A 21,659-nucleotide genomic window follows, 5' to 3' on the forward strand; every position below is an offset into this window, starting at 1 on the left:
TTTGTCGGTCTGTCCCGAAATTTCATCCGATCTTCACCAAACTTGGTCACAAGTTGTATCTAGATGATGTCTAGGTCAAGTTTGAATATGGGTCATGCCTGGTAAAAAAAACTAGGTCACAAGGTCACTTAGTGCTTTTAAAACACAAAGTTTGTCTGGACCATAACTATTTCATTTATTGTTAGATTTTTAATTGACTTGGTTTTGATTTGTTCACCATCATGGGACCGTGTGTCGCGCGAAAGAATTGCGTCGATATCTCCAAGAACTTAGATCAAGGTCACTTTTGGAGTTCAAGGGTAAAATGCTTGTCCGGGCCATAACTTTTGTCATTCATTGTGAGATTTTAAAATCATTTGGAACATTTGTTAACCATCATTGGAGGGTGTGTCGCGCAAAGAATTTCATCTTGTCCGGGCAATAACTGTGTTGTTCTTTTTGAGATTTTAAAATCAGTTGGAACATTTCACCATCATTGGAAGGTGTGTTGTGCGAAAGAATTACGTCGATATCTCCAAGGTCAAGGTCACACTTTGAGTTCAATGTCAAAAATGGCCATAAATGAGCTTTTCTGGGCCATAACTATGTAGTTCATTGTGAGATTTAAAAATCATTGGCACATTTGTTCACTGTCATATGACTTGTGTGTCACGTGAAAGAGTTACGTCAATATCTCGAAGGTCAAGGTCACACTTTGTTCAAAGGTAAAAGAAGGCCATAACTATGTTGTTCATTGTGAGATTTTAAAATCATGTGTTCACCGTTATGGATGGTGTGTGGCAGGAAGAATTATGTCGATATCTCCAAGGTCAAGGTCATGCTTTAAGTTCAAAGGTCAAAATGGCCATAAATGATAATGGCATAATAATTCTTAAAAATAGCCATTAATTAGATTCTCTTGTGTGGATGGGGCACGTGGGGGTATAGGTCACGTCTGTGACAAAGCTCTAGTTTCTTTAAGTGTTGTGGCAGATAATTGAGATTATATTATTTGTAGGGCTGTGTAATTTACAATATGGTACTGTGCAGACTTTCACAAGCTGTCAACAAAATAGCATATGGCAACGTTTGTGTTCAATTATATTGATATTGAAATAAAAGTGAGGTCAGGGGAACTATGGATTGCTACTGTTGTTATGATGGAAGTATTGTTGACACTGGAATATTATGGTCTTCTTGAAATTTTATAGGTTGCCCTGATGTTGTATGCTGTTGAAAATGGTAAAGTCAATGAGTGGAAGGGAAGGCAGATGAAGGACATAGTAGTAGAAGGTTTGATTATAAGAATTTTATTAATATAATTCATTTTACTGAATTGGGATGGAGAATTTTTGTTACTTTCTCTCCTATGGCTGTCAGTAAATTCGACTGAATGATCATTCTTCAGAACAAAACAGAGCGCTTGAGAACAGACAACGATGTAAAACATTGTTTGAAAGGCGGGGCCCTTGTTTTGGCCACGTTAATTCAATAAGTCTAAAATTTTACGTGGTAAAAATAGGCAAACCTATTTTATGTGCCTTGAAAATTGTTTATCCTCTTAAAGAAATGCTAATGCAACAAAATACTTTTTAACAACCTTGAAGTATTGAAAATATTTACTGTCGTATCAAGAGTGACTTCTGGTTATTTTTTTCTAAATAGTTATTTCTAAAATAAAAAAATCATTTTTTACAGATTTACCTCTTCCAATTGAAGACGAAGATGGCCATCAAGAAGGTAAAATAGTTATTTATACCCATGATAGATCATTGGCCACTGTTCATTTGTATTATGAAAGTGGTCCATAACAGAGTCATTGTTATGGTAGCCCATTAAAAAAAAAGGGAGTATAGGAATACCTTTAGATTTGGACACCTTATGAAATAGTTTATATGCTCAATTAGACATTTCTGTTTCTGAGTTATTTTAATGATTTAAAGGATAAATAACTTACTTGCAAGTATGAAGATTTTCTGATTTAAATTGTAAGCAGGTCTTATAACATATTTTAGTGGGGGATATGTGTGTTGTTATTTTGTGTACATCTCATACCTTATACCGAAAAGCATAAAAAAACACGTTTAGAAGTGCTTTTGGAAAACAAAACATTTCCTTTGGTATTTCTATTATCATATAATAAAGGCCCACCTATTGATGATAAAGACATGACCCAACTGTAGACTATATATTCTAGTACAATTTTCTGTTGTCCAAGCCAATATATATTTATGCCACCCTTCGAAGAAGAGGGGGTATTTTGCTTTGCACATGTCGGTCGGTCTGTCGGTCGGTTCGTCCACCAGGTGGTTTCCGATGATAACTCAAGAACGCTTTGGGCTAGGATCATGAAACTTCATAGGTACATTGATCATGACTTGCAGATGACCCCTATTGATTTTGAGGTCACTAGGTCAAAGGTCAAGGTCACAGTGACCCGAAATAGTAAAATGGTTTCGGGATGATAACTCAAGAACGCATACGCCTAGGATCATGAAACTTCATGGGTAGATTGATCATGACTCGCAGATGACCCCTATAGATTTTGAGGTCAAAGGTCAAGGTCACGGTGACCCAAAATAGTAAAATGGTTTCCGGATGATAACTCAAGAACGCATACGGCTAGGATCATGAAACTTCATGGGTAGATTGATCATTACTCGCAGATGACCCCTATTGATTTTGAGGTCACTAGGTCAAAGGTCAAGGTCACGGTGACCCGAAATAGTAAAATGGTTTTCGGATGATAACTCAAGAAAGCATATGCCTAGGATCATGAAACTTCATAGGTAGATTGATCATGACTCGCAGATGACCCCTATTGATTTTGAGGTCACAAGGTCAAGGTCACAGTGACCCGAAATAGTCAAATGATTTTCGAATGATAACTCAAGAACGCTTTTGCCTAGGATCATGACACTTCATAGGTACATTGATCGTGACTTGCAGATGACCCCTATTGATTTTCAGGTCACTAGGTCAAAGGTCGAGGTCACAGTGACAAAAGTCGTATTCACACAATGGCTGCCAGTACAACGGACAGCCCATATGTGGGGCATGCATGTTTTACAAACAGCCCTTGTTTCTATAGATTTCAGCAAGACCCACCAATGGATAATAGACATACAAGACCCCACTGTTGACATTATATGCTTACAGGCATTGAGGCAACTATACAGGAGTCAGAGCCTCTCATGATACAACAGGCCAGTGTTAACTGTGCTGATCAAATGCAATCTACAGGTTTCACTTTGGTTCTTTCAGAGTCCATGTCAACTGCTGACAGTGAAGAGCCAGGCAGTCTGACCCATGATAGGAGGGAGCCAAGTGAAGAGCCAGCCAGTCTGACCCATGATAGAAGGGAGCCAAGTGAAGAGCCAGCCAGTCTGACCCATGGTATTTCTATTATCATATAATAAAGGCCCACCTATTGATGATAAAGACATGACCCAACTGTAGACTATATATTCTAGTACAATTTTCTGTTGTCCAAGCCAATATATATTTATGCCACCCTTCGAAGAAGAGGGGGTATATTGCTTTGCTCATGTCGATCGGTCCGTCCGTCCACCAGGTGGTTGTCATACGATAACTCAAGAACGCTTGGGCCTAGGATCATGAAACATCATAGGTACATTGATCATGACTTGCAGATGACCCCTATTGATTTTGAGGTCACTAGGTCAAGGTCACGGTGATCGAAATTGTAAAATGGTTTCCGGATTATAACTCAAGAAAAGGTCAAGGTCACAGTGACCCGAAATAGTCAAATGATTTTCGAATGATAACTCAAGAACGCTTTTGCCTAGGATCATGACACTTCATAGGTACATTGATCGTGACTTGCAGATGACCCCTATTGATTTTCAGGTCACTAGGTCAAAGGTCAAGGTCACAGTGACAAAAGTCGTATTCACACAATGGCTGCCAGTACAACGGACAGCCCATATGTGGGGCATGCATGTTTTACAAACAGCCCTTGTTTCTATAGATTTCAGCAAGACCCACCAATGGATAATAGACATACAAGACCCCACTGTTGACATTATATGCTTACAGGCATTGAGGCAACTATACAGGAGTCAGAGCCTCTTATGATACAACAGGCCAGTGTTAACTGTGCTGATCAAATGCAATCTACAGGTTTCACTTTGGTTCTTTCAGAGTCCATGTCAACTGCTGACAGTGAAGAGCCAGGCAGTGTGACCCATGATAGGAGGGAGCCAAGTGAAGAGCCAGCCAGTCTGAGCCATGATAGAAGGGAGCCAAATCCTCAAGGTATAAATGCAATTATACCCCCACAAACAAAGTTTAGGGATGTATATAGGAGTGAACTTGTCGGTCGGTTCGTATTAAGTGTCCACCCTCTAATTCAAGTTGTTTTCATCTAATCTTCACCAAACTTGTCTGTTGGTCTGTCGGTCGGTCCGTCTGTATTAAGTGTCCGCTCTCTAATTCAAGTTGTATTCATCCGATCTTCGGTCAGATGTTGTATCTAGAGGATACCTAGGTGAAGTGTGAATATGGGTCATGCCGGATCAAAAACTAGGTCACGGGGTCACTTAGTGCGTTTTTAACATTGAGCATGGTTTGGGCTGTTTTTTGTGAAGACAACATGCAAAATATTTTGTGTTCATTAAGGCATTTATGCTTGCCATCTCATCTGTTATGAACAGTTTATTTGTGAAATGAGAGGATTAATACCCGAATAATCTACAACTACAAAAGATATTATTTAACTTTTGAGAATGATTTTATTATACCCCCACAAACGAAGTTTAGGGGGTTATATTGGAGTTAGCTTGTAGTGTTTCATCTAGAAAGGCAGAGGGGCATGGCGCATGACTTGAAAAAAGGGCATTTTGCACTGAGATTCTCTTAAAAAGGGCGCATTGGGTGTTTTTGAAACTTTTAATCACAGCTTAAAACTTTGATTTAAACATTGTACATGTCATTTTTCGTGAGAAATTCTCGCGAAATGTGTTCTTAAAATACATAGCTATTGAGTAGACATGTGAATTTATTATTATATTTTTTGGAGAACATTCAAATCGGATGCAAAACACAAAAATGTTACTGATCACGGCGGCTCTAAACTGAAAGTAAACTTCATGGAGCAGGTCGTCATTAAATTACAAAATTTGCTATACGTTTTTTAAAATCGGCTCAGATTTATCTTGTAATAGACTGTACTTCGGAACTCTGCTAAGTACAAATGTAATTAAAATCTTTACCGTTACGGCCCTTGTTACGTTACGACCCAGAATGTGGCTCATGAATTTGTTTGGGTCTCTAATGTATGTATTGATTTTCTTCTACATCAGTACCTCATCGAGACGTTCATAATAAAGGCCCACCTATTGATGATAAAGACATGACCCAACTGTAGACTATATATTCTAGTACAATTTTCTGTTGTCCAAGCCAATATATATTTATGCCACCCTTCGAAGAAGAGGGGGTATATTGCTTTGCTCATGTCGATCGGTCCGTCCGTCCACCAGGTGGTTGTCATACGATAACTCAAGAACGCTTGGGCCTAGGATCATGAAACATCATAGGTACATTGATCATGACTTGCAGATGACCCCTATTGATTTTGAGGTCACTAGGTCAAGGTCACGGTGATCGATATTGTAAAATGGTTTCCGGATTATAACTCAAGAACGCATACGCCTAGGATCATGAAACTTCATGGGTAGATTGATCATGACTCGTAGATGAACCCTATAGATTTTGAGGTCACATGGTCAAAGGTCAAGGTCACAGTGACCCGAAATAGTCAAATGATTTTCGAATGATAACTCAAGAACGCTTTTGCCTAGGATCATGACACTTCATAGGTACATTGATCGTGACTTGCAGATGACCCCTATTGATTTTCAGGTCACTAGGTCAAAGGTCAAGGTCACAGTGACAAAAGTCGTATTCACACAATGGCTGCCAGTACAACGGACAGCCCATATGTGGGGCATGCATGTTTTACAAACAGCCCTTGTTTCTATAGATTTCAGCAAGACCCACCAATGGATAATAGACATACAAGACCCCACTGTTGACATTATATGCTTACAGGCATTGAGGCAACTATACAGGAGTCAGAGCCTCTCATGATACAACAGGCCAGTGTTAACTGTGCTGATCGAATGCAATCTACAGGTTTCACTTTGGTTCTTTCAGAGTCCATGTCAACTGCTGACAGTGAAGAGCCAGGCAGTCTGACCCATGATAGGAGGGAGCCAAGTGAAGAGCCAGCCAGTCTGAGCCATGATAGGAGGAAGCCAAGTGAAGAGCCAGCCAGTCTGACCCATGGTATTTCTGTTATCATAGAATAAAGGCCCACCTATTGATGATAAAGACATGACCCAACTGTAGACTATATATTCTAGTACAATTTGTCAGTAGATTGATCATGACTCGCAGATGACCCCTATTGATTTTGAGGTCACTAGGTCAAAGGTCAAGGTCACAGTGACCCGAAATAGTAAAATGGTTTCTGGATGATAACTCAAGAACGCATACGCCTAGGATCATGAAACTTCATGGGTAGATTGATCATTACTCGCAGATGACCCCTATAGATTTTGAGGTCAAAGGTCAAGGTCACGGTGACCCGAAATAGTAAAATGGTTTCCGGATGATAACTCAAGAACGCATACGGCTAGGATCATAAACTTCATGGGTAGATTGATCATTACTCGCAGATGACCCCTATTGATTTTGATGTCACTAGGTCAAAGGTCAAGGTCACGGTGACCCGAAATAGTAAAATGGTTTTCGGATGATAACTCAAGAAAGCATATGCCTAGGATCATGAAACTTCATAGGTAGATTGATCATGACTCGCAGATGACCCCTATTGATTTTGAGGTCACAAGGTCAAAGGTCAAGGTCATGGTGACCCGAAATAGTAAAATGATTTTCGGATGATAACTCAAGAACGCTTTTGCCTAGGATCATGACACTTCATAAGTACATCGATCGTAACTCGCAGATGACCCCTATTGATTTTCAGGTCACTAGGTCAAAGGTCAAGGTCACAGTGACAAAAAACGTATTCACACAACGGCTGCCACTACAACGGACAGCCCATATGGGGGGCATGCATGTTTTCTATAGATTTCAGCAAGACCCACCAATGGATAATAGACATACAAGACCCCACTGTTGACATTATATGTTTACAGGCATTGAGGCAACTGTTGAAGACACCCACAGTCTAGAATCTATACAGGAGTCGGAGCCTCTCATGATACAACATGCCAGTGTTGACTGTGCTGATCATATGCAATCTACAGGTTTTACTTTGGTTCTTTCAGAGTCCATGTCAACTGCTGACAGTGAAGAGCCAGGCAGTCTGACCCATGATAGAAGGGAGCCAAGTGAAGAGCCAGCCAGTCTGACCCATGATAGGAGGGAGCCAAGTGAAGAGCCAGCCAGTCTGACCCATGGTATTTCTGTTGTCATATAATAAAGGCCCATCTATTGATGATAAAGACATGACCCAACTGTAGACTATATATTCTAGTACAATTTTCTGTTGTCCAAGCCAATATATATTTATGCCACCCTTCGAAGAAGAGGGGGTATATTGCTTTGCTCATGTCGATCGGTCCGTCTGTCCACCAGGTGGTTGTCATACGATTACTCAAGAACGCTTGGGCCTAGGATCATGAAACATCATAGGTACATTGATCATGACTTGCAGATGACCCCTATTGATTTTGAGGTCAAAAGGTCAAGGTCACGGTGACCCGAAATAGTAAAATGATTTTCCGATGATAACTCAAGAACGCTTTTGCCTAGGATCATGACACTTCATAGGTACATTGATCGTGACTTGCAGATGACCCCTATTGATTATCAGGTCACTAGGTCAAAGGTCAAGGTCACAGTGACAAAAAACGTATTCACACAATGGCTGCCACTACAACGGACAGCCCATATGGGGGGCATGCATGTTTTCTATAGATTTCAGCAAGATCCACCAATGGATAATAGACATACAAGACCCCACTGTTGACATTATATGTTTACAGTCATTGAGGCAACTGTTGAAGACACCCACAGTCTAGAATCTGTACAGGAGTCAGAGCCTCTCATGATACAACATGCCAGTGTTGACTGTGCTGATCATATGCAATCTACAGGTTTCACTTTGGTTCTTTCAGAGTCCATGTCAACTGCTGCCAGTGAAGGGCCAGCCAGTCTGACCCATGATGAAATGAGGCAGCCAAATCCTCAAGGTATGAACTAAATTTGAAGACGGGTTTCTCTGCATTTTCTATCATTATGTGACAGAGTCTTATGTCATGACTGTATTAAAGTAAATGAGTAGTCCAAGTCAAGTGTGATGCTCTAGACGACCTCCTCTGTGATCTACAGGGTTACAACAATGTGCTTGTAAAAGTCCTTGTAAAGTACAAAGTAGGCAGTTTGCTATGAAAGTTAATGTTTAGTACTTGTTCTTCCAAGAAATGATAGTTCTGCGAACTGTCAGTTCTTATATGTGTGAAAAATTGGTTTAAACTGGTGTTAAAACAGTTTCAGTTAGTTCATTTTACCTCCTAACATGTTCAGGTTTTGTGCATTTTTATCAGGAAAACCTTGCTCTACAATATTCAATCATTGTATCACTTGCAGTGTTCTGCTGTGAAATTTTACTGTTGGGGACCCTTTAGGATTACAAAAGTGGGGACAAAAAGAAAAAATATGGGGACACAGAAATATTTTTGTAGCAGAATTAAATGTGTGGAAACTAATAACCTTTAACTTGAACTTTTAAACGTGCTTAAACTTCTTACAGTCAGGTTGTAACATTGTTATTAAAACTGGAACATTCAAAAAACTTTTTAACACTGTCAAACAGTTGTCAACATATTTACAAAACTTTGAAAAAATTTATGGTCATTGGACTCCGCATGTCAAAGTACTTGTTCGATAATTAGAAATACCGATAGTAAAGGCGTTTTCTTTTTGCTTTATGCACAATCTGCATGTCATTTTGTTGTTGTCAAACAGTGACCAAGGACATTTTTGAAGCCAATTTTCTTGGAATGTACGTTTAGGGGCAGACTTTTTTCGTAATTGCTAAACGATGTTGGGACTTGGGAAGACTCTGTTGGGTTGTTAATATTATTGTCATATTTTCTAATTTTACTTGCCGGAGGAAAAAAAAAAATGGATTTTGTTTTCTTTGGCCTGTCACTTTAAGCCATTTTGATAGGTTCGGAAATTTCCTTGATATCTGATTGGTTGTTATAATCTCAACTTACCAATGAAATAGAGTGTTAATATTAAATAAATTAACCATTGGCTGCGAAATGACGTCATGTCCAATGAAATAGTTTGTTCTGGTTACACATTCACTCGATTACTTTACCGACTTACAAATTGAATCGATTAGTTTTTATTTCTAATTCATGTGCGCCCGCGGACCCATATACAGAAAACGGGTGGGGACAAATATTTGTTTTTTGCGACAATAACACAAGGGCGCATCCACGGCAGAACACTGACTTATGTTGATACTTTGTGTGCAAGGATCAATTCAGTAGAAAAGTCAACAAAATAAAGGGCTTACAGTCACTGAACAAATGAGTTTGCTGCTTAGAGTGTATATTTTTCCCAAAAATATTTGAAAATTTCCCCTCTTGGAAGTGTAGTTCAATTTTAATCAATACCTCGTTTAAATAATTCACAGAAAAGCCAAAAAATGTTGATCTTTGAACATAAACATAACATGTTGATGACAAAAAAAGTTGGAATAATGTTTTTCTCTCTGTGTATGGTGAATTATGGTGTTACAACTTGATTTTGTATGTTACTTGCTTAGCATTGAAATTTCCCCTTTTACACGTGAATTATCCCCCTCTCAGGGGACCCGACCCCTTTTCCCCAAAACTGAAAAAAACACTGACATGATACTCATTGCTATTTTATTTTTTATATCTATTCTTGTTTTAGGGACAGGGACAAGAAAAGGAATGAAACGAAAGTGGGCCAGCGAAGAGAACATATGTTTCATGAACTTTTTTAGAGATGAATTAAGAGAAAAAAAAATGCCATCTGGCTCAAAAATAATGGGGTCCCTAAAAATACTTACCGGAAGAACAGTGGCCCAGATAAGGGCAAGGGTCCATAACATTATTATGGAAAAACAAAAATGGAAAAAGAATTGTTGAACTGTGGAATATGTTTATGCCCCTGGTAGGGTGGCATATAGCAGTTGAACTGTCCGTCAGTCAGTCAGTCTGTCCATCTGGCCGAAAACTTATATGGCCATAACTTTTTCAATATTGAACATAGCAACTTGATATTTATACCCCTATTACAATTGGTAATGGGGGCTATATAGGAGTCACGTTTGTCGGTCTGTCCCGATATTTCATCCGATCTTCACCAAACTTGGTCAGTAGTTGTATGTAGATAATGTCTAGATCAAGTTTGAATATGGGTCATGCCAGGTCAAAAACTAGGTCATGGGGTCACTTAGTATGTTTTAAACTGTAAGTTTGTACGGACCATAGCTATGTTATTTATCGTTACATTTTTAAATGACTCGGTACATTTGTTCACCATCATGGAACGGTGTGTCGCGTTAAAAGAAATTACGTCAATATCTCAAAGGTCAAGGTCACACTTGGGAGTTCAAAGGTCAAATGCTTGTCCGGGCCATAGCTTTGTTTTTTATTGTGAGATTTTAAAATCATTTGGCACATTTGTTCACCATCATTGAACAGTGTGTCGGGCGAAAGAATTACGTCGATATTTCCAAGAACAAGGGCACAATTTGAGTTTAAAGGTAAAAAATGGCCATAATTGAGCTTGTCTGGGCAATAACTATGTTGTTTATTGTGCGATTTTAAAATCGTTGGCTCTTTTGTTCACCATCATTTGACAGTGTGTCGCGCGAAAGAATTACGTCGATATCTTCAAACTCAAAGTTGTAGTTTTAGTTCAAAGGTCAAAAATGGCAATAAATTATCTTGTCTGGGCCATAAATATGTCATTCATTGTAAGATTTTAAAATGACTCTGTACATCAATTTTGTTCAAAGTCATTGGAAGGCTTGTCATGTGAAACAATTCAAGAGTTCAAAGGTAAAAATGGCTATAAATGATAATGGCATAATGATTCTTAAAAAATCGCCATAAATTGTATTATCTTGTTTTGTGAAGACAGCATACAAAATAGTCTGTGTCAATGCGTTATGTGGGGGTATATGTCACGTCTGTGACAAAGCTCCAGTTGGCATGCATGTGCATCTTGTGAAGCTGCACATATTGAGTGGTGAAAAGTGAAGGTCAAGGTAATCCTTCAAGGTTAAATGTTAAATATATTGCTTCTGTCCGTCCGTCTGAAAACTTTAAAATTGGCCATAACTTTTGAGCTCACCTGAGTGCAACATGCTCATGGTGAGCTTTTGTGATTGCCTTTTGTCCGTTGTGCGTTGTATGTCGTCAACATTTTGCCTTGTGAACACTCTAGATGCCACATTTATTGTCTGATCTTCATGAAATTTTGCAGAACATTTGTCACATTGATACCTCGACTGAGTTCGAAACTGGGTCATGCTGGGTCAAAAATTAGGTCACTAGGTCAAAAAAACAACAAAAAAACTTGTGAACACTGTAGAAGTCCAATCTTCATGTAACTTTGTCAAAATGTTTGTCTAAATGATATTTTGGTTTAGTTAAAAATTGGTTCCGGTCCGTTGAAAAACATGGCCGCCAGGGGCGGGGCAGTTTTCCTTATATGGCTATAGAGAAACCTTGTGAACACTTTAGAAGTCAAAATGTTTGCCTAATCATCATGAAACTTGGTCAAAACATTGGTTTTATTTATATTTTGGACGAGTTTGAAAATGGTCCAGATCAGTGAAAAAACATGGCCGCCAAGGGGCGGGGGAGTTTTCCTTATGTCTTTAGTTAAACATTGCTAACACTCTAGAGGCCACATTTATTGTCCATTCTTCATGAAATTTGGTCAGAAGTTTGGTCTCAATGATATCTTAGACGAGCTGAAAATGGTTACGTTTGCTTGAAAAACATGGCTGCCAAAGGGCGGGGCATTTTTCCTTATATGGCTATATATGGCTATAGTAAAATCTTGTTAACACTCTTGAGGCCACATTTATTTTCCGATCTTCATGAAACTTGGTCAGAATATTCATCCCAAAAAATATCGTAGACAAGTTAAAAAATGATGCTGGTTGGTTGAAAAACATGTCCGCCAGGGGGTGGGGCATTTTACCTTATATGGCTATAGTAAAACTTTGTTAACACTCTATAGGCCACATTTATTTTCTTATCTTCATGAAACTTGGTCAGAAGATTTGTCCTAATGATATCTTGGATTAGTTCAAAAATAGTTTCGTTTGCTTAAAAAACATGGCCACCAGGGGGCGGGGCATTTTTCCTAATATGGTTATGTATCATGCTTTACTAAAACATTGTAAACACTCTGTAGGCCACATTTATTTTCCGATTATTATGAAACTTGGTCAGATGATTTGTCCTAATGATATCTTGGATGAGTTCAAAAATGGTTCTAGTTGGTGGAAAAACATGGCCACTAAGGGGGCGTGGTATTTTTCCTTATATGGCTAAAGTAAAACCCTGTTAAAACTCTAGAAGCCATATTTATTGTACGATCATCATGACACTTTGTCAGAAGATTTGTCCCAATGATATTTGGACAAGTTTGAAATTGGTTCCAGTTGCTAAGAAAAACATGGCCACCAGTGGGCGGGGCATTTTTCCTTATATGGACTTATGAATCTTCTTGAAACTTTGTCAGTATATTAGTTTAAATGATATCTTGGATGTGTTTTTCACGTTGACATTTGAAGCTTTAACTTTGTATGATTCTAAATATGTGTCAATGCTGTCAGTTGAATTTTGAAATATGAAGTTTTACATTTTTTGTAGATTAAATAATTTGTAAAATGTTGCAGTTTCGTCAATCAGTTTTATAAGATATTGAGCTTTAAATATGATGCAGATTGTAAGATTCTTAATATCTTTCAATATTGTGGATAAGTTTTTGAGATATCAAGCTTTGAGTTTTATGCAAATTGTATGATTTTAAAATGTTTTAATGGTGTTGATCAGTGTAATGAAGATTGCATAATTTTTATGTTTTAATTCTGTCTATTGGTTTTCAAAATGAAAGACTTTGATTTTGTAAGTGCACTTTTATCTCCTGAAAGATTCTTTTCTAGTGTTTAGTTTATATTTTAAGGCTGTTTGCAAACTCGAAGTGAAAACAGTTCTATTACAATTTGGTAAGGACATGACATTGCATATCTGATTTTAAAATGTACTTTGCTGGCAACGTGTAATTTTCTGAAATGTCTTAGTAAGACTGTTGTTTGCAATCAAAAGGTCTGTGCTTCAAATACAGGGTAATGCATGTTTTTTGTCCAAATTTATGGCGATTCAGACATTGTTCTATGTAAATTTGGGGTTTGCTTGAAGGTTCAGTCTATTTTTATGTCCCTCACTATAGTAGTGGGGGACATATTGTTTTTGTCCTGTCTGTTGGTTGGTTGGTTGATCTGTTTACGCCAACTTTAACATTTGCAATAACTTTTGCAATATTGAAGATAGCAACTTGATATTTGGCATGCATATGTATCTCATAGAGCTGCACATTTTAATTTTCTGAAAGGTCAAGGTCAGAGGTCAAATATATGTGGCCAAAATCGCTCATTTTATGAATACTTTTGCAATATTGAAGATAGCAACTTCATATTTGGCAAGCATGTGTATCTCATGGAGCTGCACATTTTGAGTGGTGAAAGGTCAAGGTCATAATTCAATGTCATAGGTCGAATATATGGCTTCAAAGCGGCGCAGTAAGGGGGATTGTGTTTTACGAACACAGCTCTTGTTGTTAACTGCCTTTTTAGTCCCTTACCAGTGTTTCACTAAAGTCCGTGTACTTTGGACTCATTTCAAGTTGACATTTGAAGCTTTAACTTTGTATGATTCTAAATATGTGTCAATGCTGTCGGTTGAATTTTGAAATATGAAGTTTTTCATTTTTGTAGATTAAATAATTTGTAAAATGTTGCAGTTTAGTCAATCAGTTTTATAAGATATTGAGCTTTAGTTATGATGCAGATTGTAAGATTCTTAATATCTTTCAATATTGTGGATAAGTTTTTGAGATATCAAGCTTTGAATTTTATGCAAATTGTATGATTTAAAATGTTTTAATTTGTTGATCAGTGTACTGAAGATTGTATACTTTTTATATGTTATAATTCTGTCTATTGGTTTTCAAAATGAAAGACTTTGATTTTGTAAGTGCACTTTTATCTCATTATGCCCCCCTTCGAAGAAGAGGGGGTATATTGCTTTGCTCATGTCGGTCGGTCTGTCGGTATGTCAGTTTGTCGGTCCGTCCACCAGGTGGTTGTCAGACGATAACTCAAGAACGCTTGGGCCTAGGATCATGAAACTCCATAGGTACATTGATCATGACTCGCAGATGACCCCTATTGATTTTGAGGTCAAAGGTCAAGGTCACGGTGACCCAAAATAGTAAAATGGTTTCCGGATGATAACTCAAAAATTCATACGCCTAGGATCATGAAACTTCATGGCTAGATTGATCATGACTTGCAGATGACCCCTATTGATTTTGAGGTCACTAGGTCAAAGGTCAAGGTCACGGTGACCCGAAATAGTAAAATGGTTTTCAGATGATAACTCAAGAACGCATATGCCTAGGATCATGAAACTTCACAGGTAGATTGATCATGACTCACAGATGACCCTTATTGATTTTGAGGTCACAAGGTCAAGGTCACGGTGACCCGAAATAGTAAAATGATTTTCGGATGATAACTCAAGAACGCTTTTGCCTAGGATCATGACACTTCATAGGTACATTGATCGTGACTCACAGATGACCCCTATTGATTTTCAGGTCACTAGGTCAAAGGTCAAGGTCACAGTGACAAAAAACGTATTCACACAATGGCTGCCACTACAACGGACAGCCCATATGGGGGGCATGCTTGTTTTACAAACAGCCCTTGTTAAAGATTCTTTTCTAGTGTTTAGTTTATATTTTAAGGCTGTTTGCAAACTCGAAGTGAAAACAGCTCTAGTACAATTTGGTAAGGACATGACATTGCATATCTGATTTAAAAATGTACTTTGCTGGCAACGTGTAATTTTCAGAAATGTCTTAGTAAGTAAGACTGTTGTTTGCAATCAAAAGGTCTGTGCTTCAAATCCAGGAAAATGCATGTTTTTTGTCCAAATTTATGTCAATTCAGACATTGTTCTGTGTAAATATGGGGTTTGCTTGTAGGATCAGTCTATTTTTATGTCCCCCACTATAGTAGTGGGGGACATGTTGTTTTTGCTCTGTCGGTCTGTTGATTGGTTGGTTGGTCTGTTTATGCCAACTTTAACATTTTGCAATATTGAAAGTAGCAACTTGATATTTGGCATGCAAATGCATCTCCTGAAGCTGCACATTATCATTGGTGAAAGGTCAAGGTCATCCTTCAAGGTCAGAGGTCAAATATATGTGGCCAAAATCGCTCATTTTATGAATTCTTTTGCAATATTGAAGATAGCAACTTGATATTTGCCAAGCATGTGTATCTCATTGAGCTGCACATTTTGAGTGGTGAAAGGTCAAGGTCATCCTTCAAGGTCAGAGGTCAAATATATGTGGCCCAAATCGCTTATTTTATTAATACTTTTGCAATATTGAAGATAGCAACTTGAAATTTGGCATGCATGTGTATCTCATGGAGCTGCAAATTTTGAGTGTTGAAAGGTCAAAGTCATCCTTCAAGGTCAGTTGTTAAATATATGTGGCCCAAATCGCTTATTTTATGAATACGTTTGCACTATTGAAGATAGCAACTTGATATTTGGCATGCATATGTATCTCATAGAGCTGCACATTTTGAGTGGTGAAAGGTCAAGGTCATCCTTCAAGGTCAAATATATGGGTCAAAATTGTTCATGTTATGTTACTTCTGCAATATTGAAGCTAGCAATTTTATATTTGACATGCATGTGTATCTCATGGAGCTGCACATTTTGAGTGGTGAAGGGTCAAGGTCATCCTTCAAGGTCAAACGTTATATACGGGGCATTGGGTTTCACAAACGCATCTTGTTGTGTATGTAATTAATTTTGCTTAATTTTTGTGATCCCCCGCCAACAGCGGAGGGATATTAATTTGGCATTGTCCGTCTTTCCGTCTGTCCGTCCGGCACTTTTGTGTCCGGAACCATATCTTGGAAGTGCTTTAGCAGATTTCATTGAAACTTGGTACGAGTATATATATATGGATAAGAGGATGATGCACGCCAAATGGCATAGTACATCCTTGATTAATAGCGGAGTTATGACCCTTTGTATTTGAAAAAAATGCTTTTTTTGTGTGTCCAGAGCCATAACTTGTATCCAGAAGTATAATGGCTGGGGATATCAATTCAACGAATTTGCTTGTTAAATCAGTTTTTATTTTCATGATAATCATTTAGTTCGTACTGCAACTTATGATGGATTGTTACTACTATCTCCAATTATTTGTTTGTCATGGGTCCGTCACCATTTATCTCTTATATAATACTTGAATTGAGCATTTCACAATCTGACAATCATGCATATCATTTATTAGTTTCATAATAAAACGTCTGACAAGGGTCAGATAATTTTAACATATATTGTTGTTATAATTTGTCATGTGTTGTATGAATAAATGACACTTCCATGATAGAGAAAATTTAAATATATTTTTAGAGACATTTGTAAAATGAAAATGAAATAACTATACATTTTACAGTGGCTAGTCGTACGGCTAGACAAGAGGCTAGCCGCACGGCCCCGTACGGGTAGACAATAGGTTTGCCGTACGGCTCTGTACGTATAGCCTTTCCTATGGATATTGTCTAAGTTAAAGACAACCATTTTCAGTGAACTGATATATTGCTTGTATGAAACCATATATTTATCCATTGTCTGAACGACAATTAAATTATTTGTGTGACTCCATTTCTGAGCAGTACCTTGGCCGTCATTGAATTTCATAATATCGATGCCGCAACTAATTAAAACAGTTTTCACTCCTTACATAGGAAAGTCGTCTTATCAAAGAATCAAATTAGAAACCGATTTAAATTGTGTGTAAGTCAATTTCTAGAACGTAACTTTGACGGCTGTCGTCATTAAATTTCAAAATATCGATGCCGCAACTCTTTAATACAGGTTTTTCACGCCTTAGGAACGTCGACTAATTAATGAATCAAATAAGCAACCGTATGACATGAAAGGAAGCCGTGAAAGATGAAGAATTTTTAAAGCGAGATTATACGATTTTTTCAAATATTTATTAATTTACATAAAATGTGTATAAAAAAAAAACAACTTATTAAACATATATTTGAACATAAACTTAAATAAAAGTTAAGAAGAACATGTGTCGATATATGCAAAATAAGCCAGATATTAAATTCTGAAATCGAAAATGTATGTACAGTCGAATTCGCCAGCATGTAAATCGTGCATGTACGATGTGAATCTAAATTTAGTTTAACGGTTCATTTTTAGTGTGAGCGTCAGCTAACGCTAATGTTTTTGCAAATCGGTATGTGCGTAGAAGCCTTAAATGGGCCTTTTCACAGATTTTGACATGTTTTTAAGTTTGTCATTAAATGCTTTATATTGATGAATGTAAACATTGGATTTTTAACGCTCCAGAAAAAAATCAAAAATAAAATTTAAAAATGGAAAAAAAGAAGCCCGTACAAGGGCTCGAACCAGTGACCCCCGGAATCCTGGAGTAAAAAACGCTTTAGCCTAATGAGCTATCCTGCCAAGCATACATGAGAGGTGTATTCTATACCTGATATAAGCAATCTTCGTAGTTTCACAAATTTAAACGATAACAACAGAACTCTCCAAATTATTCAATCGTTTCGCGTTGCAACGCTCTATAATTTTTAGGTTTTTAAATCGTGAAAAGATGCATATAATGGCTATATTAGACCATGGTGAATGTTCAGTAATACTGATTCCTCACAAATATCATAACTAAAACGAAAATTTGCGAATCTGAAACAACTATTTTCAATTTTGTCAATTTACCAAACCGTGAAAAGATCCCTTTAACTATGACATGGAAAGACAACCACTGTCCGTTGCAGCAGACTACACATTCTTCTAGCGTCTGCTAGGAAAGATAACCACCACATTTGCCTGTTTATAGTCCACCACTCACTGGTGCACTGCAGTTGGTGTATATGAGTAATAGAGTTTAACAGCTTGTAAGACGATATTGGCCAGTCTAGTGTTTATCATTGAAAATCTGCACATACTGGCTGCTTTCAGAGAAAACAGGGCTTAATGCATGTCAAATAAGATAAGCCTGTGCATACTGATTAGCTTGTGCAATGCAAACACGCTAAACAAGGACGACATGTCGTATTTTATAATGTTTAAAGGGTCTCTTGTACTGGGATGACAATTTATGCATAAGCATTTAGCCCTGTTTTCCCAAAACGAAGCTAAAAATTTATTTTTTATTAATGATTTAAAAAAAACCATCTGAACCTGTGCTTTAAGACACACTCTTTATAATTTTGAATGGATTGTGTCCATTCAAAACTTGCAATATAAAAAGCTATAACATAATTTTTTAAACTGATGTGCGTCTAAACTTATACAACAACGAACACCTACAGTGACGTCAGCGCTTTGATAAATTCCTGCAACCATTTATTCGCCACACGAACACTAACTAAAAATACGAATGCTTCAGTTATAGGCTACTATTCCATCTGTCCGCAACCGCATATCCGCATCCGCAAAAAATAAAACAAGTAGAAATGCACTGCACTTATTCCATTCATCCGTATCCGCACGCGAATAGGCGTCCGCAATAGAACGCTCAAGTGAGCATTCTTGGGCTACTATTCCATCTATCTGTAAATGTATCCTGTCCGCAAAATATACGGACGCTATATTCCATTTATCCGCATACGTCGAACGTATCTTTATTTTTGTATATGGATAAAACTAAAAATTATAATTATTGAGATAATTATAATGAAGGACAAGCTGCTAAGCGTGAATTTAAGTAGATATAAGGTACAAATCATCGTTCTGTCCGTAAAAGGATACAAATGGTAAATACCTGAAACATCTTCTTTTAGTGCCTTGGCTATGATTTTCCATACATTTAAACTTTAAAGTATAATCAGAGTCACGATATGCAGAACTGCGTTGGTTGTATAATTCCGGGTATTTTTTCACGAATTCGATAGATTTTCAGTTTATTTTTTAGATGACAGCTACTCTCATCGTGCTAAATGCCGTCCCTATCTCGTCCGCATCCGTTTGCGGATAAATGGAATATAGCGTCCGTATAACGATTTTGCGGATACTGACGCGGATACGGATGCGGATGCGGATTGGTGGAATACTAGCCTTATTTTAGGAAAATATGTACGAAATATCTTCGTCACAATCGGCTCGGGCGCTTATTTGTCTTTGCTGCATATTACTGATTAACAGCACTAAATGACAATTCTATACTTTATAAGCCGTACGGCTAGACAATCTCAATAGGAAAGGCTATAATACGTACAGCGCCGTAAGGCTAGCCTATTGTCTAGCCGTACGGGGCCGTACGGTTAGCCTCTTGTCTAGCCGTACGGGACTGTACGACTAGCCACTGCCTTCAGTTATTGGAGGTTCTTATGTATTATACCCAGTCGCAAGTGTTATAGGCTATACTCAAATCTTTTCGTCCGTCTGTTATTGGATACTGTGATGGGTTATGTATCACATTCAATGTTTTTTTTTTGTTTATAAGACAAAATCAGATTTTTTTTCAAAATACCTTCCTTTTAACTAATTTGAAAGCATTTTTACAGGTCCATTCTTGCGAAGCAATAATGCAAGTTAAAAAACTGGTTTTACAAGTCCCTATTCGATATTTATGACATAACTATGACTAAAATCTTCAGAATAGTTCAAAGCACGAAATGAATATCTTTCTGTTGGACATGAGGAAGTGGACCGAATATCGATGACTGGATCATTTTCCACGAAGGCACATAAAACTACAGTAAAGTTCCGCTACTTTCAGCTTGGTCTTAATAGCATGTCGGACTTCATAATTAACAGGGTATTTTGTTCTTTATTCAATACTTTGGGACCATGCAATCTTGAAAAATTGCAATTTACAGTGTTCAATGTGGTCTTAATAGCGGTACTCTTCTTGTACTAGGAATCGCTGCGTGTTTTAGTCATTATCTTTGAAATCCTTTTCGAAGCTATCATAAAAAACATTTATACTCGTGTCACGCCAGGGTGACATCACGTCAGGTTTAAACACAATAAGTAAATACATATTGTTATAACGTTTAAATATTCGTTTGACTTCTATTTTTCATTTCAATTTAATAATCCTATAAATGTTTTGTTTTTGGTTGTCATATCTATTTACCATTAACGATCCGCAACTGTTTTACCTTTACGTATCTTTGCAATGAAACTGTTATAGCGACAACTGTTTCATTATAGCTGCTTGCATCACACGGACACCACTGTTATATAATTCAATGATTTCTACAAGGATGATTCTATCCTACATTATCTCAATTGTTTAACCAAGGACATTGTGCTTTTAAAAGTTCCGGCGACTACAAAATCACGCAACAGGAGAAAATAACACGATACGTAGTCAAATAATGCAAAAATTCAAAAAAATATTAAAATAACATTAAACACATATTTAGTTCACCATTGTGTCATTCCCTCTGTAAAATGAATTCGACTCAAAATGTTATTAAATGTATTATGCAAGGAAACCATGCAGAGCGATTCATGCATAGGCCACACAAATACAAACAAATCTGATCGTGAGGATTTAATATATAAAGTTTGAGGTCGAGAAGATCTTAACCACAATTCTAATGCGAGTGTCGCAAGATATAACTATGCTCAAGGCCAACTCATTTTTTAGCAAACAATGTTTCGTATTTCAAGTGACACTATCTCAGGGACCCGGTATGTCGGTATAAAGTATCACAGAGTATACATATATAAAAAAATAATTGGGTCATGGGGACCCAGATACGAGGTTTAAAGTAAAAAAATGTATATGTTATTTGTCTGCAGAAATAACTAGATATATTAAGTTTTGAGTTATATATAGGTTGTTGAAGGTAATTCGCATAAAACACGCTATTTTTCAGTTGGATACTAGCATGGGAAAGGGAAGTACCCAACACTCCGGAAATATATCACAGACCCTATATTTAACCCAGTATGAGTATATATATATATATATATATATATATATATATATATATATATATATATATATATATATATATATATAAAGATACATATTTGGTTCCGTAAAACAAATGTAAACAATAGAGTTTCTAAGAAATAACATAAAGATATACATACATATGGATCATTATGCTTATTATATTAAAAATTATACTAAATACTATACACATTAGATATATTAGATTATATACATACCATTAATCCTTAATTGGAATATAAGGCTATTATAAGTTTCATATTAACTTATTGGTTTCATTAATTCGTATGTATAACCAATTGCAATTTTACGGGTATATAGTGTAAAGAAACCTACGATTTACATTTATCTGAAAA

The 21,659-nt window shown here is 37.1% G+C and overlaps 1 protein-coding gene across 5 annotated transcripts; it reads left to right on the plus strand.

Annotated features, from left to right (window-relative positions):
• The first annotated feature begins 1,178 nt into the window (after positions 1-1,178).
• LOC127837544 (cell surface glycoprotein 1-like) lies at positions 1,179-16,681 on the plus strand. Of its 5 annotated transcripts, XM_052364722.1 has the most exons (8): positions 1,179-1,272; positions 1,678-1,719; positions 3,244-3,375; positions 4,144-4,257; positions 6,160-6,291; positions 7,299-7,430; positions 8,151-8,225; positions 9,946-16,681. In XM_052364722.1, the coding sequence occupies exons 1-8, from the start codon at positions 1,200-1,202 to the stop codon at positions 10,161-10,163; spliced, it is 918 nt and encodes a 305-aa protein (XP_052220682.1). In that variant the 5' UTR covers positions 1,179-1,199; the 3' UTR covers positions 10,164-16,681. The 5 variants fall into 5 exon arrangements, with proteins under 5 accessions (XP_052220682.1, XP_052220685.1, XP_052220686.1 ...); XM_052364725.1 differs by lacking the exon at positions 7,299-7,430; XM_052364726.1 differs by lacking the exon at positions 6,160-6,291.
• The last annotated feature ends 4,978 nt before the right edge of the window (positions 16,682-21,659 follow it).

This window comes from Dreissena polymorpha, chromosome 7, assembly GCF_020536995.1.
Source record: "Dreissena polymorpha isolate Duluth1 chromosome 7, UMN_Dpol_1.0, whole genome shotgun sequence".
NCBI lineage: Eukaryota > Metazoa > Mollusca > Bivalvia > Myida > Dreissenidae > Dreissena > Dreissena polymorpha.